The sequence below is a fragment of the Tursiops truncatus genome, chromosome 6, assembly GCF_011762595.2.
Source record: "Tursiops truncatus isolate mTurTru1 chromosome 6, mTurTru1.mat.Y, whole genome shotgun sequence".
Classification (NCBI taxonomy): Eukaryota; Metazoa; Chordata; class Mammalia; order Artiodactyla; family Delphinidae; genus Tursiops; species Tursiops truncatus.
This window is the reverse complement of record NC_047039.1, coordinates 88,382,967-88,401,054: the sequence shown is the minus strand read 5'-3', so window position 1 is coordinate 88,401,054 and position 18,088 is coordinate 88,382,967. Positions and strand designations below refer to the sequence as shown.

Genomic DNA, 18,088 nt, shown 5'->3' with positions numbered 1-18,088 from the left:
TTTATTTTTGGCTGTGTTGGGTCCTCATTGCTGTGCGCGGGCTTTCTCTAGTTGCAGTGAGTGGGGGCTACTCTCCGTCGCAGTGTGCAGGCTTCTCACTGTGGTGGCTTCTCTTGTTGCGGTGCACAGGCTTCAGTAGTTGTGGCACGTGGACTCAGTAGTTGTGGCTTGTGGGCTCTAGAGCTCAGGCTCAGTAGTTGTGGTGCACGGGCTTAGTTGCTCCGCGGCATGTGGGATCTTCCCGGACCAGGGCTCGAACCCGTGTCCCTTGCATTGGCAGGCAGATTCTTAACCACTGCACCACCAGGGAAGCCCTAGATTTTTTTTTTAGACTCAAGATAACAGGGGGAGTGGGGTTCAAAGGATGGACAGAATGGGTGGATGTGCTTAGTAAATTTGTGAAATACTTTCTAAAAAAAAAAACCAATTTCTTTTCTTAAATAATTTATTTTCAATAAGTTAATAGTTAAATAGCAATTTAGAATCAATGATTACAAACTCACAAAACACATCACCAAATAAAATCTTTGGTTGGTACCTCTAATCACATTCTACAAAGCACAATAATTCAATTTCAATTAAAAGGCATATGAAGATCACTGAACACTATTGAAAAGAGATGAGTCTAATAATGAGGTGCTTGGCCATTTTCAATCCTAAAATCCTTAGTGGCTGAACAGGGCTGTAGACAGGCTGGACGTGCTGGCTCAGAAGATCTCACACTATGTCCTAGGCTGCACTAACTGTCCATGTGACCTCTGGAAAGTTACTTCAAAACCCTCTGGACTGTTTTCTCCTCTGTAAAAGGAGGAGTAGAATTAGCCAATCTAATGATCTGTATAAATAAATGGGCCTGTTTATACTTGGCTTCCGGAAGTTTCCAGTGGTGCCCATAGCGGAACAAACACTTGTTTTCGAGTAACAGAGTAGCATAAATGATATAATCTGTCTAAAGTTTTCTTTTGGGTGCAAATGGCCCATAAAGAGATGTACCATCAGTGAACTAGAATTCATTTGAACCATAAATTCTTACTACTGCAATCACCAAGCCGTAAGTACAGGACACCAAGGAAGGCTGTGGAGTGATTTTAGAATTAGCTTCCAGTCTCACAGATACCTTGGCAAGGTTTTGGTCCATATAACTACAATTCCTTTTGACAGTCACTTTAACCTAACACAACTTGATAGGCCAAAATCCAACTTGCAAAAGAAATCATTTAAGAGATGAATTACATTAAGTAATATTTTAAACGTTTATTCATTTATTGTAGGAATTTCCTATAGGGTTTCTTTAAATAACTGTTCCCTCATTTAGTTTAACGATGCTCAATCTCCTCACGACTTTTTGGCGGTACTCGGTTACTTTTCAGTGGAAAGGCCTTCTGTGCACAACAGACATGGCCCCAGCAGCAGAGAAGTGCACTCATTCTGAGAAGAGCAGTAAAATCCCGTGTTCAGGCAAAGAGGTCTTCTCTGCCTTCCTCAGCAACATGAGGCTAATATAAAAACGCTGTCGAAAGTGTTACTTTGAGTTAATACCAGATGAGAGAATAAGCAATATTACTCAATTGACAAACTGTCATTAAAGCTTTGAGATGTACTATCACCTGGTAGTTTGGGGACAAATTTAAGTCCACATAAGCTCATGAGAAAGAAATGCAAATTCAGGGGAAATCCCCTGGTCTCTGTGCTTATGTGTTTCCCAGGACTATTCTGGGTCTGTGGGGACATTTACTGAATGCAGTTTAAAGAAAGGATCTACACGGAAAATGCATTGTTTCTGATAAACGCGTTGTTCTACAAGCGTCAACGCTGTGTAGAGTTTACATTATGACCTTGCTATTTTGGGAGAATGAGATTTTGAGGGCGCCTCATCCAGATTTCTTCTAAGCACCAAACCAAAGAGGCTCATTTCAGCCTTTCAGAAATCAAATACCTTCTTTCTAGAGTGGCAGAAAATTTAAGTTCCTCTACTGTGTATACATGATCTCAAATCCATCTATTTCCTACCTGTAGTTCAGACGGTTTTAAAACCAATGCACCACCAAGAACTCTGGGGAAATAAAATGTCCCATAGACAATCAAATGACATTATTTGTATTCTGGGCTCAACTATGGGATTCCTTTTTGAATCTAAGCATCATCAGGGTGGCACAAGGGGGTGAGTTCTGCCAGATCCACGCTGTTTCACTCATTGTGGGTACCACCTCTCCCAGCGTAGACTGAGCTAATGCTCCACAGCAGGGAAAACAGATCACAGGTTCATTAATTCATTAAGGTCTGGTATCAACATTCCTATTGTCTACTCTACATCTTTTGTTAAGCTCTCTATTAAATGGTAATATTTAGATTTTCATCATTATATTTGAATTTTACAGGTCTTAAGTCAGCAGAAACTCAGACTAAATTAAAAGTTTTGATACCTGACATGGGAAACTAAGGGGTTAGAAAACCTATTTTAGCTAGCTGGTTTTCATAAGAAAACTATGAACTCTCATAAATTATCAGGTCCTTTCCTCTCACAGGTATAATCCACCATTTGGCTTTAGAGATAACATATACATACACAGCCCTGTGCAAGTGACACCTCACATGTCCATAGAGATAAAGGATGCAGAGCTCTTCCACAGGTATCTGCTGCCTTCCTGTGGTCCTCACATGTCAGGAGGGTCTTTTCTTCACAGATGTTCCTGCAAGTCTCCCGGCTGGTTTCTGCAAGGGCTATCTTTTCATTTGTCTTACATTGTTCACCCTTGATCAAATATGCCTCATTTTTCAAAACAAACTTTAAAATATGTGCAGAGGGAAGCATTTTCTACTCAACCATCTGAGATCCATTTTGAGAAAACTTTCTTATAACTGAAAACATACGGAGTAAAACAGTGATTTTCAAACCAGTTTTTAACCTAAGGGTCTTTTTTTTTTTTTTCAAACAACATCTTATGCAGAACCCAGATTTATAACATAGACAGAGACAGGCTGATCTGACTGAAGCCCTGGGGGTGGGGGGTGACAGACGCTCAAGCCACGTTCCTCATGGTCCCTTTCAGCATCCTGAAGCCGACCCTGAGCCACCTCCTATGAAGCTTAAATTCATGCCTCACAAATTATTCATCAGGTTGACTCTGGAACATGCAAAAGGCTGTCGACAGCTAGTTACTTCTGAACCAGTGCTGCCTGGGGTGACGACAGCCAGAGCCCCACTACGGAATGTGGTGGCTTGGGCCGGATGATGGAACCTGGTAATCACCAAGGAGAGTCCTGTCCGGCAGGTGGGGTCCTTGGGGGAAGAGGCCCAGAATATTTCCTGGAGCAGCCACTCCCGTTTGCTGTAGGCTTTGCTCCCCCAAGACCTTCACCAGGAAGTTGATGTACCTCATCGCCAGGCGAAGCGTTTCGTTTTTGCTCAGCTTCTTGTCGGGAGGGTGAGTGGGGATGAGCTTCCTCAGCTTAGCAAAGGCACTGTTGACGTTCTGCTGCCTCCACCGCTCCCTGGTGTTTGTGAAGATCTTTCTGGTCATGTTGGAGCTCCTGAGACGAGAAAAAGAAAGGGCCCTGAGGGCCAATACCTTGTCAGAGGCCTGCTGGGTAGCACATGTCCTGCCAGGAACTTGAGATGTTAGTCTTCTCCACTCAGATCTTAGGAAATGCATTGCCTCATTTCCAGGTGCTTTGAATCTTCCTTTGACAAGGGAAGAAAACATGGCAGAAGAAAGGGCAGGATAAGAACACCTTCCTTCAGCGTTTCTCTCCCTGGGTGTTTTGAAGCCTCCAGTTAAAATGTGGTTTTATCTTAATACCCCTATTACTACTGTTATAACCAACTCTTCCTAATTGTTCAGAATCAGGCACAGTGTAGGATTGAGTACGTGTGTGAATAAAACATATATTTGCTAATAGAGAGTTGAATATAGATTCTTTAAAAAGGGGGGTGCTGAGATCTAGGCTTCATTAACGAGATAATATTTGGAGTGAAGAAGGTGACAGCACAACTCTCCTCTTAGCTGGCCAACCTCATCTGCAGGATTGGGCCCGCTGTGTAAGAGCTAAAATATCTAAACTGGACCACATTTAGAGGGGGATGAACAGGATGATGAAGAGCCTTGAAACCCAGCTGCGTGAGGAGCAGAAGTGGGGTTGTTTAGCGTGACAAAAGAAGAAAAGGGGCGGGGGGGGGGTGACGATTTGGCGTGGATGCTGTGGAAGATATCCAGGCTCTCCAAGGTTGAATTTGGATGACCTTTCCGACCCTGGGAGAGGTGATTATTATCGCATATTGCCAATTCTTAATTGTGCCCTTTTTAACATTTAGAGGCATAGGCCCCTTTGTTCAGGTGGCTTGGATTAACCTACGTTAATGGGAACCTTTATGACGCATCAGCAAACGAGCCAAAGCCCAGCACCCAACGTTTGGTGCTCTCGGTTTATGGCTATCAGTTTGCCGCCTGCTCCAGTCTCAGCAACCTGGGCAGAGGGCCCCTTCCTGTGCCCACAAAGAGTAGTAAATATTCCTAACTCCACACCTTCACACATGCCATCTTTCTGTCCCTTGAATTCCCTCCTTGCTGTCTTCTTGCCTATTTCTACACATTCTTTAAAGAGCAGATCCAATCCTCCTTTTCATTCCTATAAAGGCTTCCAGGCCATCCCAGAGCCCCCCATGCCCACAGCCACTGGTGGAAGACAAAGGCTATTAGGAGAATGAAATAAGTTAATATTTGTAAATCACTATAACAGTGCCTGACACATAGTAATGGCTATAAAAGTGTTGGGGAATAAATACAACAAAATAATAAATATATTTATAAAGAAAAATGACTTGTGAGGTACTGAATATTCCTGGGGGTGACCCCTTGTTTTCCTGTAACCAAGCCTCTACTGTAATCTCTTGGCTCTTGCTGCCTTTGTTGCTTTATTTTAACCCTTCCTGTAGACCTGTTCTGTTCCATGGGTTTGTGGACATGGTAGGACTGGGTACTGGTGCTCAAGGAGCTTATTGGATGGTCTGGTGGAGGAGGCAGCACATACATAAACACTTAAAAATCACAGCAGAAGGTCCCACACACCAAGGGCCAAGTCCAGAGCTACACTTGCTGACTAGAGAAAGGTGTAAAAGAACCATGTCAAGACCAAAATGATTGGGTCAATGCCATTGAACTTTTCCCTAAGTTCTACCTTTTTTCTATTTCTTTTTTTGAATTTTATTTTATGTATGTTTTTATACAGCAGGTTCTTATTAGTTATCTATTTTATACATATTAGTGGATATATGTCAATCCCAATCTCCTAGTTTTATTTGGGCTTTCCTGAGGATATGAGTTTGTAGGTAAACATCCCGAATATCTGAGAAAAGTTATACAAAGCGCCATGTAGAATGTCAGGCACTTGGTAGGTGCCGCTCAAAGTGCCAGTTTCCTTCCACACCTGTTGTTTGTGTTAACAGCCCACGTTGCAGGAAGGAGTTGGAGGGTTAAAAACTGGCACATATGGTACAAAAGGGTAGGCTGTGATGCAGACCTGTTAAAATGGCAGTCAACCCAACAGGGAGCTCTAGGGCAAAGAGTGACTGTAGAGGAGACCCCACTGGGCAGAAATCACCAGATCCTGGCAGCGCTGCCACGCTCACTCATAGGCTGGGGGCTGCCGGAAGAACGGAGGCCCCCTCCTGAGGGCACTGCCACTGAAGGCTGTCAGCTAACTGCACTCCCTGCAGCTGAACTGCAAGTTTTTTCTTGAAGTGAGATCCAAGCAGCGCACCCCTGTGTGATCTCCGCGTGTACCCAATGCTGAGAACACTGCTCTACTCTCCAAACAGGAGTTCTGAGACCTAGCAAAACTATGTTTGAGAAGGAAGCAGTATCTAAGGGATTAAGAGGTACAAACTATTATGTATAAAATAAGCTACAAGGATATATGCCCCCCAGGACATTTCCCCATGCAGGTCCTTGATGCCTTTCCTGCTTCTGCCTGGGTTGGAGAGGCCAGTGCTGTGCTGAGAAGCCAGTGGTGAGCAGAATCATAGCGGCTCAAGTTCACCGGCTGGCCTCAGGCTCCCTCCATCAGCCACTTAAGTCTATTTCCTCTCTCTGTGGAGACACTCCTAGTTGGACCCATGATCCAAGACAGTCACATGCACTCTAAGCTTTACTATCAACACTTACTGACTCTATGTGCCAGACACTGTGCTCACTGCTGGACACTGAGGAGCCCACTGCCCTGTGACACAGAGAGGGAAGCACAGGGGCTCTAGGAGCAGAGAAACAGCACCGAACTCAGGCATTCTAGGGGGCTTTCAAACTGAACGGAGTGATCCCCAAGGCCTCTTTCTATGCTGAAATGCCACAATGCCCTGCCCTTGCCTTTTATCTACCTAAGTTATTTCTAAATAACCTAGCCTTTGGATCTACAATGAAAATATGAGCTTTGTCAGACCTGTATCCAACTATACCTAAAATATGAAGGTTTGAACCTAAATCAAGGGGATTTAAAAAACTATTCAGTTTTGCTCACACCAAGGCTGGTTGCTTTGCAGCCAGGACTGTGGAAGCAAAGTCACTTTTAAGCTTCTCTTGTCAAAAGAGGCTTTAGCTCATTCACTAGTCCCATGGGGGGTCTTTTTCAAGCTGGGAAGAAAAGATTAGGCAGGATAAACTAACTGGTGTTCTCTTCTGAGAGGGCTCCATCCTATTGTGAGAAGCAGACAGAGGAAATGGGGAGAAGAGAAGGCTTCTGAAACGTAGCCTTGCCATCCTAGGACATGCTTAATAATTACTTGTTGACTTATCCTCAAGTGTGTTACTCTCCTTCTCCACAGGGGGAAATAGAAATCAGTGATTTAACAAGCTGGAAAAACTCAAAGTAGAGGTCACTGGAAAATTGCTAAGGACTTAATAAATCAAAGGAAAGTGGCATTTAGTGTTTTTCCTGTTGCAAGGAGTGATGGCTGCTAATCTTGATTCAGAGTAATTTAAGAACTGAAAAAGTACCCCAGATGCCACAGAATCAGAGAACATCTGACAGATGTTGAAACAGGCGTGAAGTTTTTTTGTCCCAAGTCACACATCCCTGTGTGGCAGAGCCTGTGTCCCAAGCCTGAGTATTTATGCATCTATGTCACCACTGACTCCTGCTGAGTCAGGGTCCATAACCTTTTTTGTGCCATGGACCTTTTTGGCAGTCTGGGGAAGCCTAGGGACGGATTTCATCTCAGAACAATGATTTCAAATACATGAAGGAAAAAGCCTTTGGTTCCCTTCTCAGAATAAGAGTTTTAAATGTATGAATTAAAATAGACACATAAAATAACCAATTATACTTCATAGGTATTAAAATAATTCTAAAAAGCAAGACAGTAATACCTGTGCTTCACTCTTAACACATTAAACAGATTTGTTACCATCATTTCTAAGTAGTGATACTTAAATGATTTTTTCAGAAGATCTGCAACATGAGTTGAAAGTATGATTTTTATTGGTGACAAAGTCATCAGCACGACTAGTGCCAAAGTAGTTTTTACTCACATTCATAAATAAAGGAAATGCTAAATTTAAACTAAAGGTCAGTAGACATAAAGATGTAATTTTTTCCCACCTAAATATATAGAACGCCTGAATTCTATCCATACACCCGAGTGGGTGTGTGTCATGGGCCCCAGACTAAGAATGCCTGGACAGGAGGAATGTCACGGTAAACTGAATAGGAATATAGGTGTGCACAAACTTCTACTTATACTGTCACCACAGAAGGTAACAGGTTACTGGAGAAAAGAACAATTATGCCCCCAGAAAAGGTGCTGCTTTTTCGTGTGGGTGTTTCCTGGACACAGAGCCCAGGTCAGCTAGAAAGGTTGCAGCACAGAAGTACAGCTAACATTTCTATGGTGGCCTGTCCCAGGCATTCAGACTCACACTGCTCTTTTTTCATAAAACTTTAAATTTCTCTTTCTGGCCTTTGGTCCTGTGTATTTGTCTCTTTCATCTTTCTTTTAAAAGTAAGCGGAAACACTGTCCAGAAAGAGGGCAGTGAAGTGTGGTTTATACAAGTTCGTTAGGGGAAGGTGCCTAACCTCCAACACTAGGCACAGCTTTGCCTTTTGAAGTTACTATAGAAATAACACATGATAACTTTAGAAAAAAAAATTCAAGCAGTACACAAGTGATAAAGCAAAAAATAAAAGACCATCCTTATCCATCTACCTATTCAAACTCATTCCCCAGCAGTAGCCAGATTGGTGTGTGTATATATAATATATGTGTGTGTGTGTATATATATATATATATATACACACACATATATATTTTATATAAAATATATGTATCCTTTAAAAATCAGAATACATACTATTATGCAATTACTTTTCTCAGTAGACAACTCTTCTAAATAAGTACATTTGCTATGAATGCGGGTCTTTGGGTGCGCTCCCGGCGCACTGGGAGCGCCACCTGTTCCAAAACGCACTCAACACCCGCGCCTCGCCGCCCACCCCGCCCAACCTGCTGCCCTTGACCGCTTCATTCCCGGCTTTTCCCTTTTTCTTTGTATAACTTTTGCTCCCCTTCGCCGGCAGCGCCTGCCTTGCGATGAAGTTCAGGCGTCCGGGAAAGCATCTCGGCTAAAGTTTCGCACCTGCCAGGTGTCCAGGAGTCGCTCATCCCGACGCAGAAGCTGCCTAAGCGGCCCTCGGAGACACATCAAGGGGTGCCCGGGCATCGGACACCAAGGCGCAGCAGCCCCGCCAACACGCGCTAGAGGACCCGCCAGGCTCCCCCGGAGCCGCACCACCGCCCCTGCTCCGCGAAAAGCCCCCAGGTTCTCTCACCGAGTCGCCTTGGTGGCTGCCACCAAGTCAACTCCACACCCCTGCCCTCCGCAGCGAGTGCGGCTCGGACTCGGGGAGCTGCGCCGGAGACCCGCTGGCCCACCAGCCCCGGCAGTGCCCACGTCCCTCTCGGAGTCCACGCACCTCCTCTCCAAGATCGAGGAGCCCGCGCGCGCCGTAGCTGTCGCCCTCGCCTGGGCGCCGCGCCTCCGCTACCGCCTTTATAGGACACCGCCCTTTGTCTCGGGGACCCAGGGGGCCCCTTTCTGACCCGGACTCCGCAGGTCCCTCCCTCCCCCCTCCCCCCACGGCGCGCCCGCTTCCCAGGACCAGCCTCCCTGTGTTCCAGAAACGGAGCAGAGGCGGAAGGAGAACCCTGCTTTGCCTAAGGCTTGGGGACGGGAGGGGTCGTGCCACCTACCCGGCCACGGCGAAGCCGGGCGTGTGACGTACCCACCCTCTTCCACGTCTACAAACCTCGGAAAGTCCATGCCACGTGGTTAACTCATCAGATGTCAATCATTTAAGGCCCAGTAAGTCTCCAACTGTAGTTCAAGAACCACTTGCTTCAGAATCATGGGTGAGGGGAGGCAGATCTCAATATCCACAACCCAGACCACCAGATCAGGTTTTCTGGGGATGGGGTCCGAAATCTGCGTTTTTACGAAGTATCCCAGCAGATGAAGATGCACAAAGAAATTTAACAATCACTGCACCGGACAGATCCCCAGATTTATTCATCCCAGCTTCCAGAGTGCCCCGGGGACTTGGTATTTCAGGGCCTCCTCATTGGTCTTCCTGATTCTGTACTTTCCTCTTTCCGTCCATTCTCCAACATCACCCAGAATGATCCTATGAAAACCCAAGTCAGGTTCCTGTCACTTCTCACTCAAAGCCTTCCCCTGGCTCCCCATTTCACTCAGAGTTAAGCTGAAGTCTTAACAATGGCTCCCAGATTTTACCAGACCCCGTGTGTTCCTTCTCTCCTTGGGGTGTACTCAGCTCTGGAACACTCCAGGCACCCTCCTGCCTCAGGGCCTTTGCACTGTCTGTTTCTACGGCCTGAAACACTCTTCCCCCTCAAGTTATCCAAATAATTCCTTCCCTCACCTCCTTTCATTCATTCAGAAATTATTATTGAGTGTCTGCTATGGGCCAGTGCCTGTTACAGGCACTGGGGATACAACTTCAAACAAAACAGACACAAATTCTGCCCTCAAGGAGCTGACATTCTTCAGGTCTTTGCTCAAATGTCACCTTCTCCATGAGGATTCTCTGACCACAGTATCTAAAATTGCACGTTCACATACACAGGACTCTCCATCCTCCTGCCCTGCTTTATTCTTCTCCTTAGCACTCACCCCCATTTAGTAATATTTTACCCATTTATCTCGTCTGTCTCCTCCTCAAACCCAGTGAACAGGCATTCTTCAAATGTTGGTTGATAAATGAATGGGTAAGTAACAAAATTCTAGGCATCATACTCTCTGAAGGTACCAGCATAGGATTTGGCACAATAAATTCACAAATGCATTAAAGCTTAGTGGATAAGAGCAAAGGACTCTGGATTTGCATTACCCAGGTTGAAATCCCTGATGTACCCAGTTATGTGACCCTAGGTAAATCATGTAATTCTCCCTACCTCAATTTCCTCATCTGTAAAATTTAGCACTGTACCTAGTACACAGTCAGACTACTATAAATTTTACTGTGGTAAATTGTATTATTGTTACAACTACTGGCTCCCTTCCTTGTGAGAGGATTATATAACCCCTCCCATTGTCATGTGACTGGCAATGCCTCCATGTAGGTGAACAGAGAGCAATTCCTCACTCCCTTCCAGGCTTGGCCATGTGACTTGCATCAGCCAATGGAATGTGAGCAAACTTGACACGGTGGTGACAGAACAGAAGCTCTAACAGCCAAATGTAAAATAGATAGCTATTGGGAAGCAGCCGCAGCAGCGCATAGCACAGGGAGATCAGCTCGGTGCTTTGTGGCCACCTAGAGGGGTGGGATAGGGAGGGTGGGAGGGAGGGAAACACAAGAGGGAGGGGATATGGGGATATATGTATACATAGAGCTGATTCACTTTGTTATACAGCAGAAACTAATACAACATTGTAAAGCAATTATACTCTAATAAAGATGTTTAAAAAAAAAGAGTGATTGCTGGTTGGGCTTAGACATGAGAAAGTCATGTCTGGGGTTGCTTTCTCAGCCTGGAAGCCATAAAGCAAACCCATAGGCAACCACAGCCTTCACATCACAGGAGTGAGGAATAAATCTTTGCTGTTGTAAGCCACTGAGATTTGGGGGTTGTCTGTCCCCCTCCTCAAAATAAATGCATACAGTTCTTATTATAAATAAAAAAGTTGTTGCATAAACTGCTAGTTCTCAGAGGGCAGGAGGAAAGTGAAGAAAATTCTGTATCTGCCTTTAAGGAGTTCACAGTCTTTGGGAGGAAGAGGACATGACAAAAATGACTAAATACAAGACAGACAGTCCTGAGTGCCAGAGAGTATGAAATTGGAGTTAAGGAGGCAAAGATTCTAGCTGGAGGATCAGCAATTGCTTGTGGGAGGGATGCCATTTAAACTAGGCCTTGAGGCAGGGCTGCCTCTGACATATGTGGGGCTCAGGACAAGGGTACAAATGGAGACTCCTGACCCATCCACATTCCCATTCTTTTCCCACCCCCTTCTCTGTGAAGGGTCTTGTGTATATGACGTGGAATCCCAGCCCACACGGACCTAAGGAAGAGCCCTGTGAAGGTTCTGAAAATAGACTCAGGGCCATTTGAGCAGAAATGCAGGGGTTCTGGATATACAGAGTGTGGTATAAATTCAGGGGTCCCTGATACCCTGGGTGTGGTCTAGAATGTGGGAAATGGGCACCTGGTGGGCATTGGAGGAGGACCAGAGCAGGTCCATCTAAAGCACAGAGTCCAAGGCAGGGTCCCCGATCACCTGGGTGCAAAAGTGGGAAATGCTGGATAGGAACTACACACGTATGAGTGGAGGAGAGGGCAGTCCATATGAAGGCAACTGTGTGCCTTGAACATGGGAGTGATGTGTTTTGATTTACAGTTACAAGCCTCATTCTGGTGGCAGTCAGCGGATGGATTAGAGGGCGGGTTGGAGAGAATGAATGGGTCAATTATGCATAGGCACAAAAGGGGCCTTTGGGAACATACTCTAATATTTGCAGTGAGCAGCCCTGATTTGTCCTTTCTGCCGTCTGTCTCTGTGTGCCACTGAGGGGAACTGCTGCCTCATGGTGCCTCATGGTGCCCAGGTCTCCCACCCGACCTGTTGTACCTCAATCCTGATAGACGGCATGTTGGAATTTAAACCAAGAACCTACATTACCCTTCCTCTCGGCCAAAAGCCTGCGAGGTAATATATTCTTAATGGCACGTTCTACAGTTGTAAAAAAGAAGTGTAGCAACTAGGAAGCAAGACTGGAAATGTGTGAGGCTAAGTTAAGCAACAGTAAGTGTAAAATAGGACCTGTGTACAAGCGGACGAGGACTGAGAGACAGGACGAGGGGAAAGATGAGGACTGTGGAGAAGGGAGCACAGATGTGTTGGCACAGTGCAACCGGGGTTGACATTTGTTTTCTCCTCTGAAGTTCCTTCCATGTTACTGTTGATTTTATAATTTCTGAAATGGGGGAAGCCGTCTTGGTGCAGCACGACATTTGTTTTCTCCTCTGAAGTTTCTTCCATGTTACTGTTGGTTTTATAATTTCTGAAATGGGGGAAGCCGTCTTGGTGCAGCACTCCACTGGCAGTGATGCTTCAGCATGATGGGCCCTCTCCCATCCTGTCTCCCAGTGTGGAGAGTTTAGGGGCGAGGTCTTGCAGGGGAAGGGGGTTGAAGTAGGAATTTACATAATCCGATTATTGGGGGATTAGGTTTGGGCAGCTAAACGCCTCTGTGTGCTTGAGCTAAAACCCTTACTATTCATGGCTCTCACCGCCCCCTGGAGAGACTGCACCTGCGGGCTCCTGGGGAGGGATGAGAGGGTTGGGGAGAGAAGAGCAGGTCCCTAGGAGGGCTGGGGCATTGTCAGCCTCTCTGGTTCTGCTGTCTTAATTGATCTGTCTGGATTAGCCTGTGAATGCTGGATCTCTAGTCCTGTGTGCTGGGGCTGTTAGCTTCAGAAAAGACGAACCTGAGGTTTTCAGAAGGGACTCCTGTGAGCCCAGGTGGTTGTGGACCAAAGTCATTTTGGCTGGAGGTCAAGCGTCAGCTCCAACCAGTCTTAAAACTCCCTTCTTCCCTGCTCATTCTCAACCCCCCTCCCAATCCCCAATTCTGCATATCCAGGCCCCAAAGCAACCATCTATTTCTCCATCTATCCAGTCATACATTCAGCCCCCCTTCCATCCATCTATTGTTAAGCTTCCATCAATTTGTTCATCACATGAATTAGCTGGTTCTTGATAGTTAATAAAATTTACTAGTAAATCCTAGATAGATTTTGTTCCTTCAAGTGTGCTACCCTGCAAGTCAACTTTGGTATTTTGACATATGAACTTTGACATTTTCACATTCATTAATAAAGTGTTATATACAGTTACTCAAAGTGAGACAGGCTGGGACCTGGGCCCCTTTGCTGCAGTGCTGCAATGCTTGCACCTGGGCACACCTCTCCTCCAGCAGCAAAATACAAAGAAACTGTCTGGGACTAAAAATAACTGTGCGCATGCGCAGTTGGGACAAATTCTGGACAAAAGATACAAAGAGACCAAAAAACCCAACTGCCACTTTTGAAGAGCCTGGAGCAAAAGCAGGGTAGTGCTCATGCCCTCTGCACACTAATATGTATAAAATAGATAAATAATGAGAACCTGCTGTATAGCACAGGGAACTCCACTTTGCTGTACAGTAGAAACTAACACAATGTTGTAAAACAACTATACCTCAAAAATAAATAAATAAATTTAAAAAATAATAAAAAAAAATAAAGAAAACCCCACCACCTAAGGGGTGGGCAAAGCACCTAAGCCATTCCAGCCACCCCTCCGGCGAGACCCCTGGACACACCCCTGTCCTCGCCCCATATAAGGAACAAGCTCACCGCCCCCTCAGGGAGCAAGCAAACAAAGGAACCTGTGGTTTGTTCTCGCTTCCGGCTGCTGCAACAGGGGCCCCAGTAAAGCCTTGCCTGAATTCCTTCTATGGCCTCTAGTCAATTTTCATTGATTGGGGAAGGCCAAGAACCCTGGTCGGTAACAAATGCTTTCAAAAATATCTCTGTATTTACATTATCAACTTTCTCATTCCTCATGTTATGTGTCTAGGACTTCTCTCTCCTTTATTAGCTTTGCAGAGCTTGTCCATTTTATTTTTCTCTTAAAAAACTACCTCTGTGGTTCACCATTTTTCTGATTTTCTAATGTATTAATTTCTACTATATCTTTATTTATTTATTTATTTTGACTTTCTAGGTTTCATCTTTTTTAATTGAGGTAACTGGTTTATAACACTATATAAGTTTCCTGTGTACAACATTCTATTTCAACTTCTGTATACACTACAGCGTGCTTACCACCGAAAGTTTAGTTTCTATCGTCACCATAGAGTTGACCCCCTTTTAGCTATTTCGCCCCCTCCCCTTCCCCTCTGGTAACCACTATTCCATTTTCTTCATCTAAGTTTTAGTTTTTGCTTGTTTAATATTTCACATATGAGTGAAATCATACTGTATTTGTCTTTCTCTGTCTGACTTATTTCACTTTCTACCATACCTTTATTAAATCTGCTTTTTCATTTGCCTATGTTTATTTTGCTCTTTCTCCATCTCCCATTCTTAGATTGTTTATTAATTTTCATTCTTTCTTGTTTAATAAGAAAAGCATTTCAGGCTATGAATTTTCTTCTGATATACCTTTGGTGTCATCCGTCACTTCCATTTGCAGTATCTTTGCCATTAGCCTCTAACATCTGTTGTTTACTTTTCTTTTGAAACTTTTAAAAAATTTCCTTATTGTTGTATTTTTTGGTAACCATGTGCTATTAACTTCTAATTTTATTGCAGTGTAGTCAAAGGTATGCTCCATATTGTTTTTGCTTTGGGATATTTATAAAGAGTTTCTCTAGGTAAAACTTCTATAAATCATCCGTAGGTAATAGAAAAGGAGATATAGCCTTTGTTTGAAAAATAAAATTTTTTTTATATACATCCATTAAATTGATCCTCTATATTCATGGGAGTTTTGGTCTATTTGATCTGTTAGAGAGAGTTATGTGAAAATCTCCCTCTACTGTTTTGTGTCTGTTCCTTCCTTTTGGTTTTTCCAAGAGTGTTTGCTTTAAATATTTATATCTTGAGATACAATGCATTTTGCACATAAAGACTCTTGGAAGTTTTATTGACTTAAGAGAATTGTGCCCTGTGTCAACATAAAATGATCTTCTTTGCCTTGCTTCTTCTCATGAATTCCATTTTGTTTTGTGATATTACAACTCCTGTTTATAAATTTGCTTTTTCCAAATAAAACTGTGCCAATTCTTTTACAACTAAATTTGTCAGTATGTGGGTGTTACTTTTGGTCATAGGTTTTATCTTTCTGTGATATTTTATTTGGGAAATTTAAACTCCTTTGAATCCTCTGGGGTTTTTTTTGAGGTACGCGGGCCTCCCACTGTTGTGGCCTCTCCCGTTGCGGAGCACAGGCTCCGGACGCGCAGGCTCAGCGGCCATGGCTCACGCGCCCAGCAGCTCCGCGGCATGTGGGATCTTCCCGGACCGGGGCACGAACCTGTGTCCCCTGCATCGGCAGGCGGACTCTCAACCACTGCGCCACCAGGGAAGCCCTCCTCTTTTTTAAAAGCGCCCCCATCTCCATTTTGAATTCTTTAAAGCAAGTCTCATTCTAGTTTACTTGCTTTTGATGAATGAATGCAAGACAGCACTGACTCATTTCTCCAAACAGCTGCCTTCAGCTTGCCCTGCTTTCCGTCAGAAGTCACATAGCTTGTTTCTGTGAAATGAATGCTTCTAAGGCCATGGAAGGAGTTTCTGGTGATTGCTTAATTTGTTTTTTAAGGAGATGAGAAGAACATTCTGGCTGCTGCATGGAGGGGGCCAATAAATGATGTGGGGAGACTAGGAAGCTGTGACAGGAATACAGACGAGAGAGGATGATGGCTTGACCTAGGGGGTGGCATCGAGCACCAACTCTGGGCCACACACTGAATTCTCTACCGCTATTATGTAGCACTAAGTACTAAGTGTCACACTAGGCATTTCACCCAATTTTCTCATTTAATATGAGAAATTATATATTTTCATTATAAAGTTACATGACAAGGTGTTATCCTAGACAAAACAAAATACCACTCCCCCACAATTTAGCTCCCAAATAAATTGAGTATTTAACTAAATTCTAAAATGTATGTCCAAAGAAACAAGCCTTCAAACACAGCTGACTGTTTTACTAGCAATTTTTACACAAACGTCTTTTCAGAGCCAGCGGGGGCTATAAATTCTCGTGGATGTTAATGTCACTCCATTCATAGGACTCACAGGGCAAACTGATTAGCTAACCTCCTCTTCCCGCCTCCCCTACTCTACCCTCCCCTGAATGAAAAAAATAACAGAGCAAGTAGCTGCTTTATGATGAAAGCGGGTGATGTGGGAAACCAGGGTACGTGGAAGGAAGAAATACACTGATGTGGCCCACATCTTTACCCGAGCGTTGGGAGGGATGAGAGCTTTGATCTTCTCTCCTAAGGAAAGAGAGATCTGGCTGTTTCATCATCATTTGGGGACTTCCCTGAGGTCATCCCTAATCATGACAGAAAAGTAAAGCTGCTAGAATCTTTAGGCCAGAGTCCCTGAGGCACACAGGTTTTGTGGCCCTGGACACACTCATAGATAGGAACAACAAAGGAAAAAAATTATACCGATTTAGGAGGAAGCACACCTGCTGTCCACTGGGTTTTTCCCCCCTGCAGCACACTGTGACTTTCAGTGACAAAAGAGGAGAAACAATATTACTCTGTAAATAAGTTATCCTTACTTGGAAGCTTGCCACAGCCTGTTACCAAACATCCTCCATCTAAGAAGGAGTGAACGAACGTTGAATCTCAGGGATGGTCCTCAACTGGATCCACATGTAAGGAGCCCTGTTTGAATAAAGAAGGTGGAGGTGAGGAGAGTGATCCGACCACAATCCGGAATCAGATTTGCAAAGGTTCTCTGTACTGTTGTTCATCTGCCCCGTTGATGCCCTTTCTTCCTGTCTCCCCTCTTTTCTGTCTGCTAACCCAGTGCCTTGCCTGGGATAAGCACAATGATGAGGCTACTGGTTTGCATTTAAGTAGAGGAATTTGTTAATTGGTCTAGAGGCTCACTGCTGCATTGTAACTTTCTCAAACTGGCCACTTATTTAAGAAATAAAAAGCTGGTCAAATTGCAAAAAGAAATTACTCTTCTGAGCCTGTTTTCTATAAACTGGGAGTAATAAATACTCATTGATATGCTGTGGACTAAGTGGGAAAAGGTACTGAGAAATACCAAATGGAAAGCAGCTTTGTATAGAAGCTGAGAGGCCTTTCATTAGGCTTTGGAGGCAGACTGGTGTTTGAATTCCTGCTCTGACACCAGCTGCCATCCTGGGCAGGTTACTTAACTTCTTCCAGTCTCAATTTTCTCAGCTGTAAACTGGAAATAATATCAACTTCATGGATTACTGTAAAGACTCAGTGCACTAATGTACATGAAGTTAGTGACTAGGAGTAAATGCTTTAAAACAGTGGTAATAGGCATCTAATAAAATCATAGTTGCTCAATAAATACTCATTTTATTACCAGAAAACTCTACCCAAAAACTAGATGGGGAATATGAACACATGCCTCTAATTTTCTCCAAAGGGTACTTTGATATTTTTCTTTCATTTGTCCAACTCAGTATCCTGGCTCTCACCTCTCTCCTTCCAGTTGCTTTGGGTCCTGTGCTACTAAGAAGCATTTATTTCCTTCCACTAATTGAAGCCAACATCCCAGGGCTGGATGGATTAAGGAGATGTCAGAGAGGGGGGAAAGAAAAGCTTCCCTTGAGCATCAGGCTCTCTCTTCCAGTTAATTTTCACTCTCCAGCTCCCCAGACCCAGTACCCCTTGGTAACTGCCCCCCACCACACACACACATTTCTCCACCAAGACACCTGGTGTTGAGGCCAGGCGGGTATTTCTGTCCAGAGCAAATGTTGACCGTCGCAGCAAAAACCAGGACATGTAACTGCCTCAAGTGAG

The 18,088-nt window shown here is 44.3% G+C and overlaps 2 protein-coding genes across 3 annotated transcripts in view; both read right to left on the bottom strand.

The window, feature by feature from the left end:
• Positions 1 to 361: 361 nt before the first annotated feature.
• TAL2 (TAL bHLH transcription factor 2) lies at positions 362 to 16,960 on the bottom strand. Of its 2 annotated transcripts, none has more exons than XM_073806356.1 (2): positions 16,855 to 16,949; positions 362 to 3,531 (listed from the first exon to the last, which is right to left on the bottom strand). In XM_073806356.1, exons 1-2 carry the CDS (start codon positions 16,884 to 16,886, stop codon positions 3,204 to 3,206), a joined length of 360 nt encoding a protein of 119 aa, XP_073662457.1. In that variant the 5' UTR covers positions 16,887 to 16,949; the 3' UTR covers positions 362 to 3,203. The 2 variants fall into 2 exon arrangements, with proteins under 2 accessions (XP_073662457.1, XP_019804608.1); XM_019949049.3 differs by having other exon boundaries at positions 363 to 3,555; positions 16,855 to 16,960.
• Positions 16,854 to 18,088, bottom strand: part of FKTN (fukutin) — an 89,542-nt gene continuing 88,307 nt past the window's right edge. Inside the window, exon 11 of the mRNA XM_033858356.2 lies at positions 16,854 to 16,960. Within this exon, the coding sequence (XP_033714247.1) occupies positions 16,935 to 16,960 (26 nt within the window). The 3' untranslated portion in view covers positions 16,854 to 16,934. The remainder of the gene's footprint in view (positions 16,961 to 18,088) is intronic.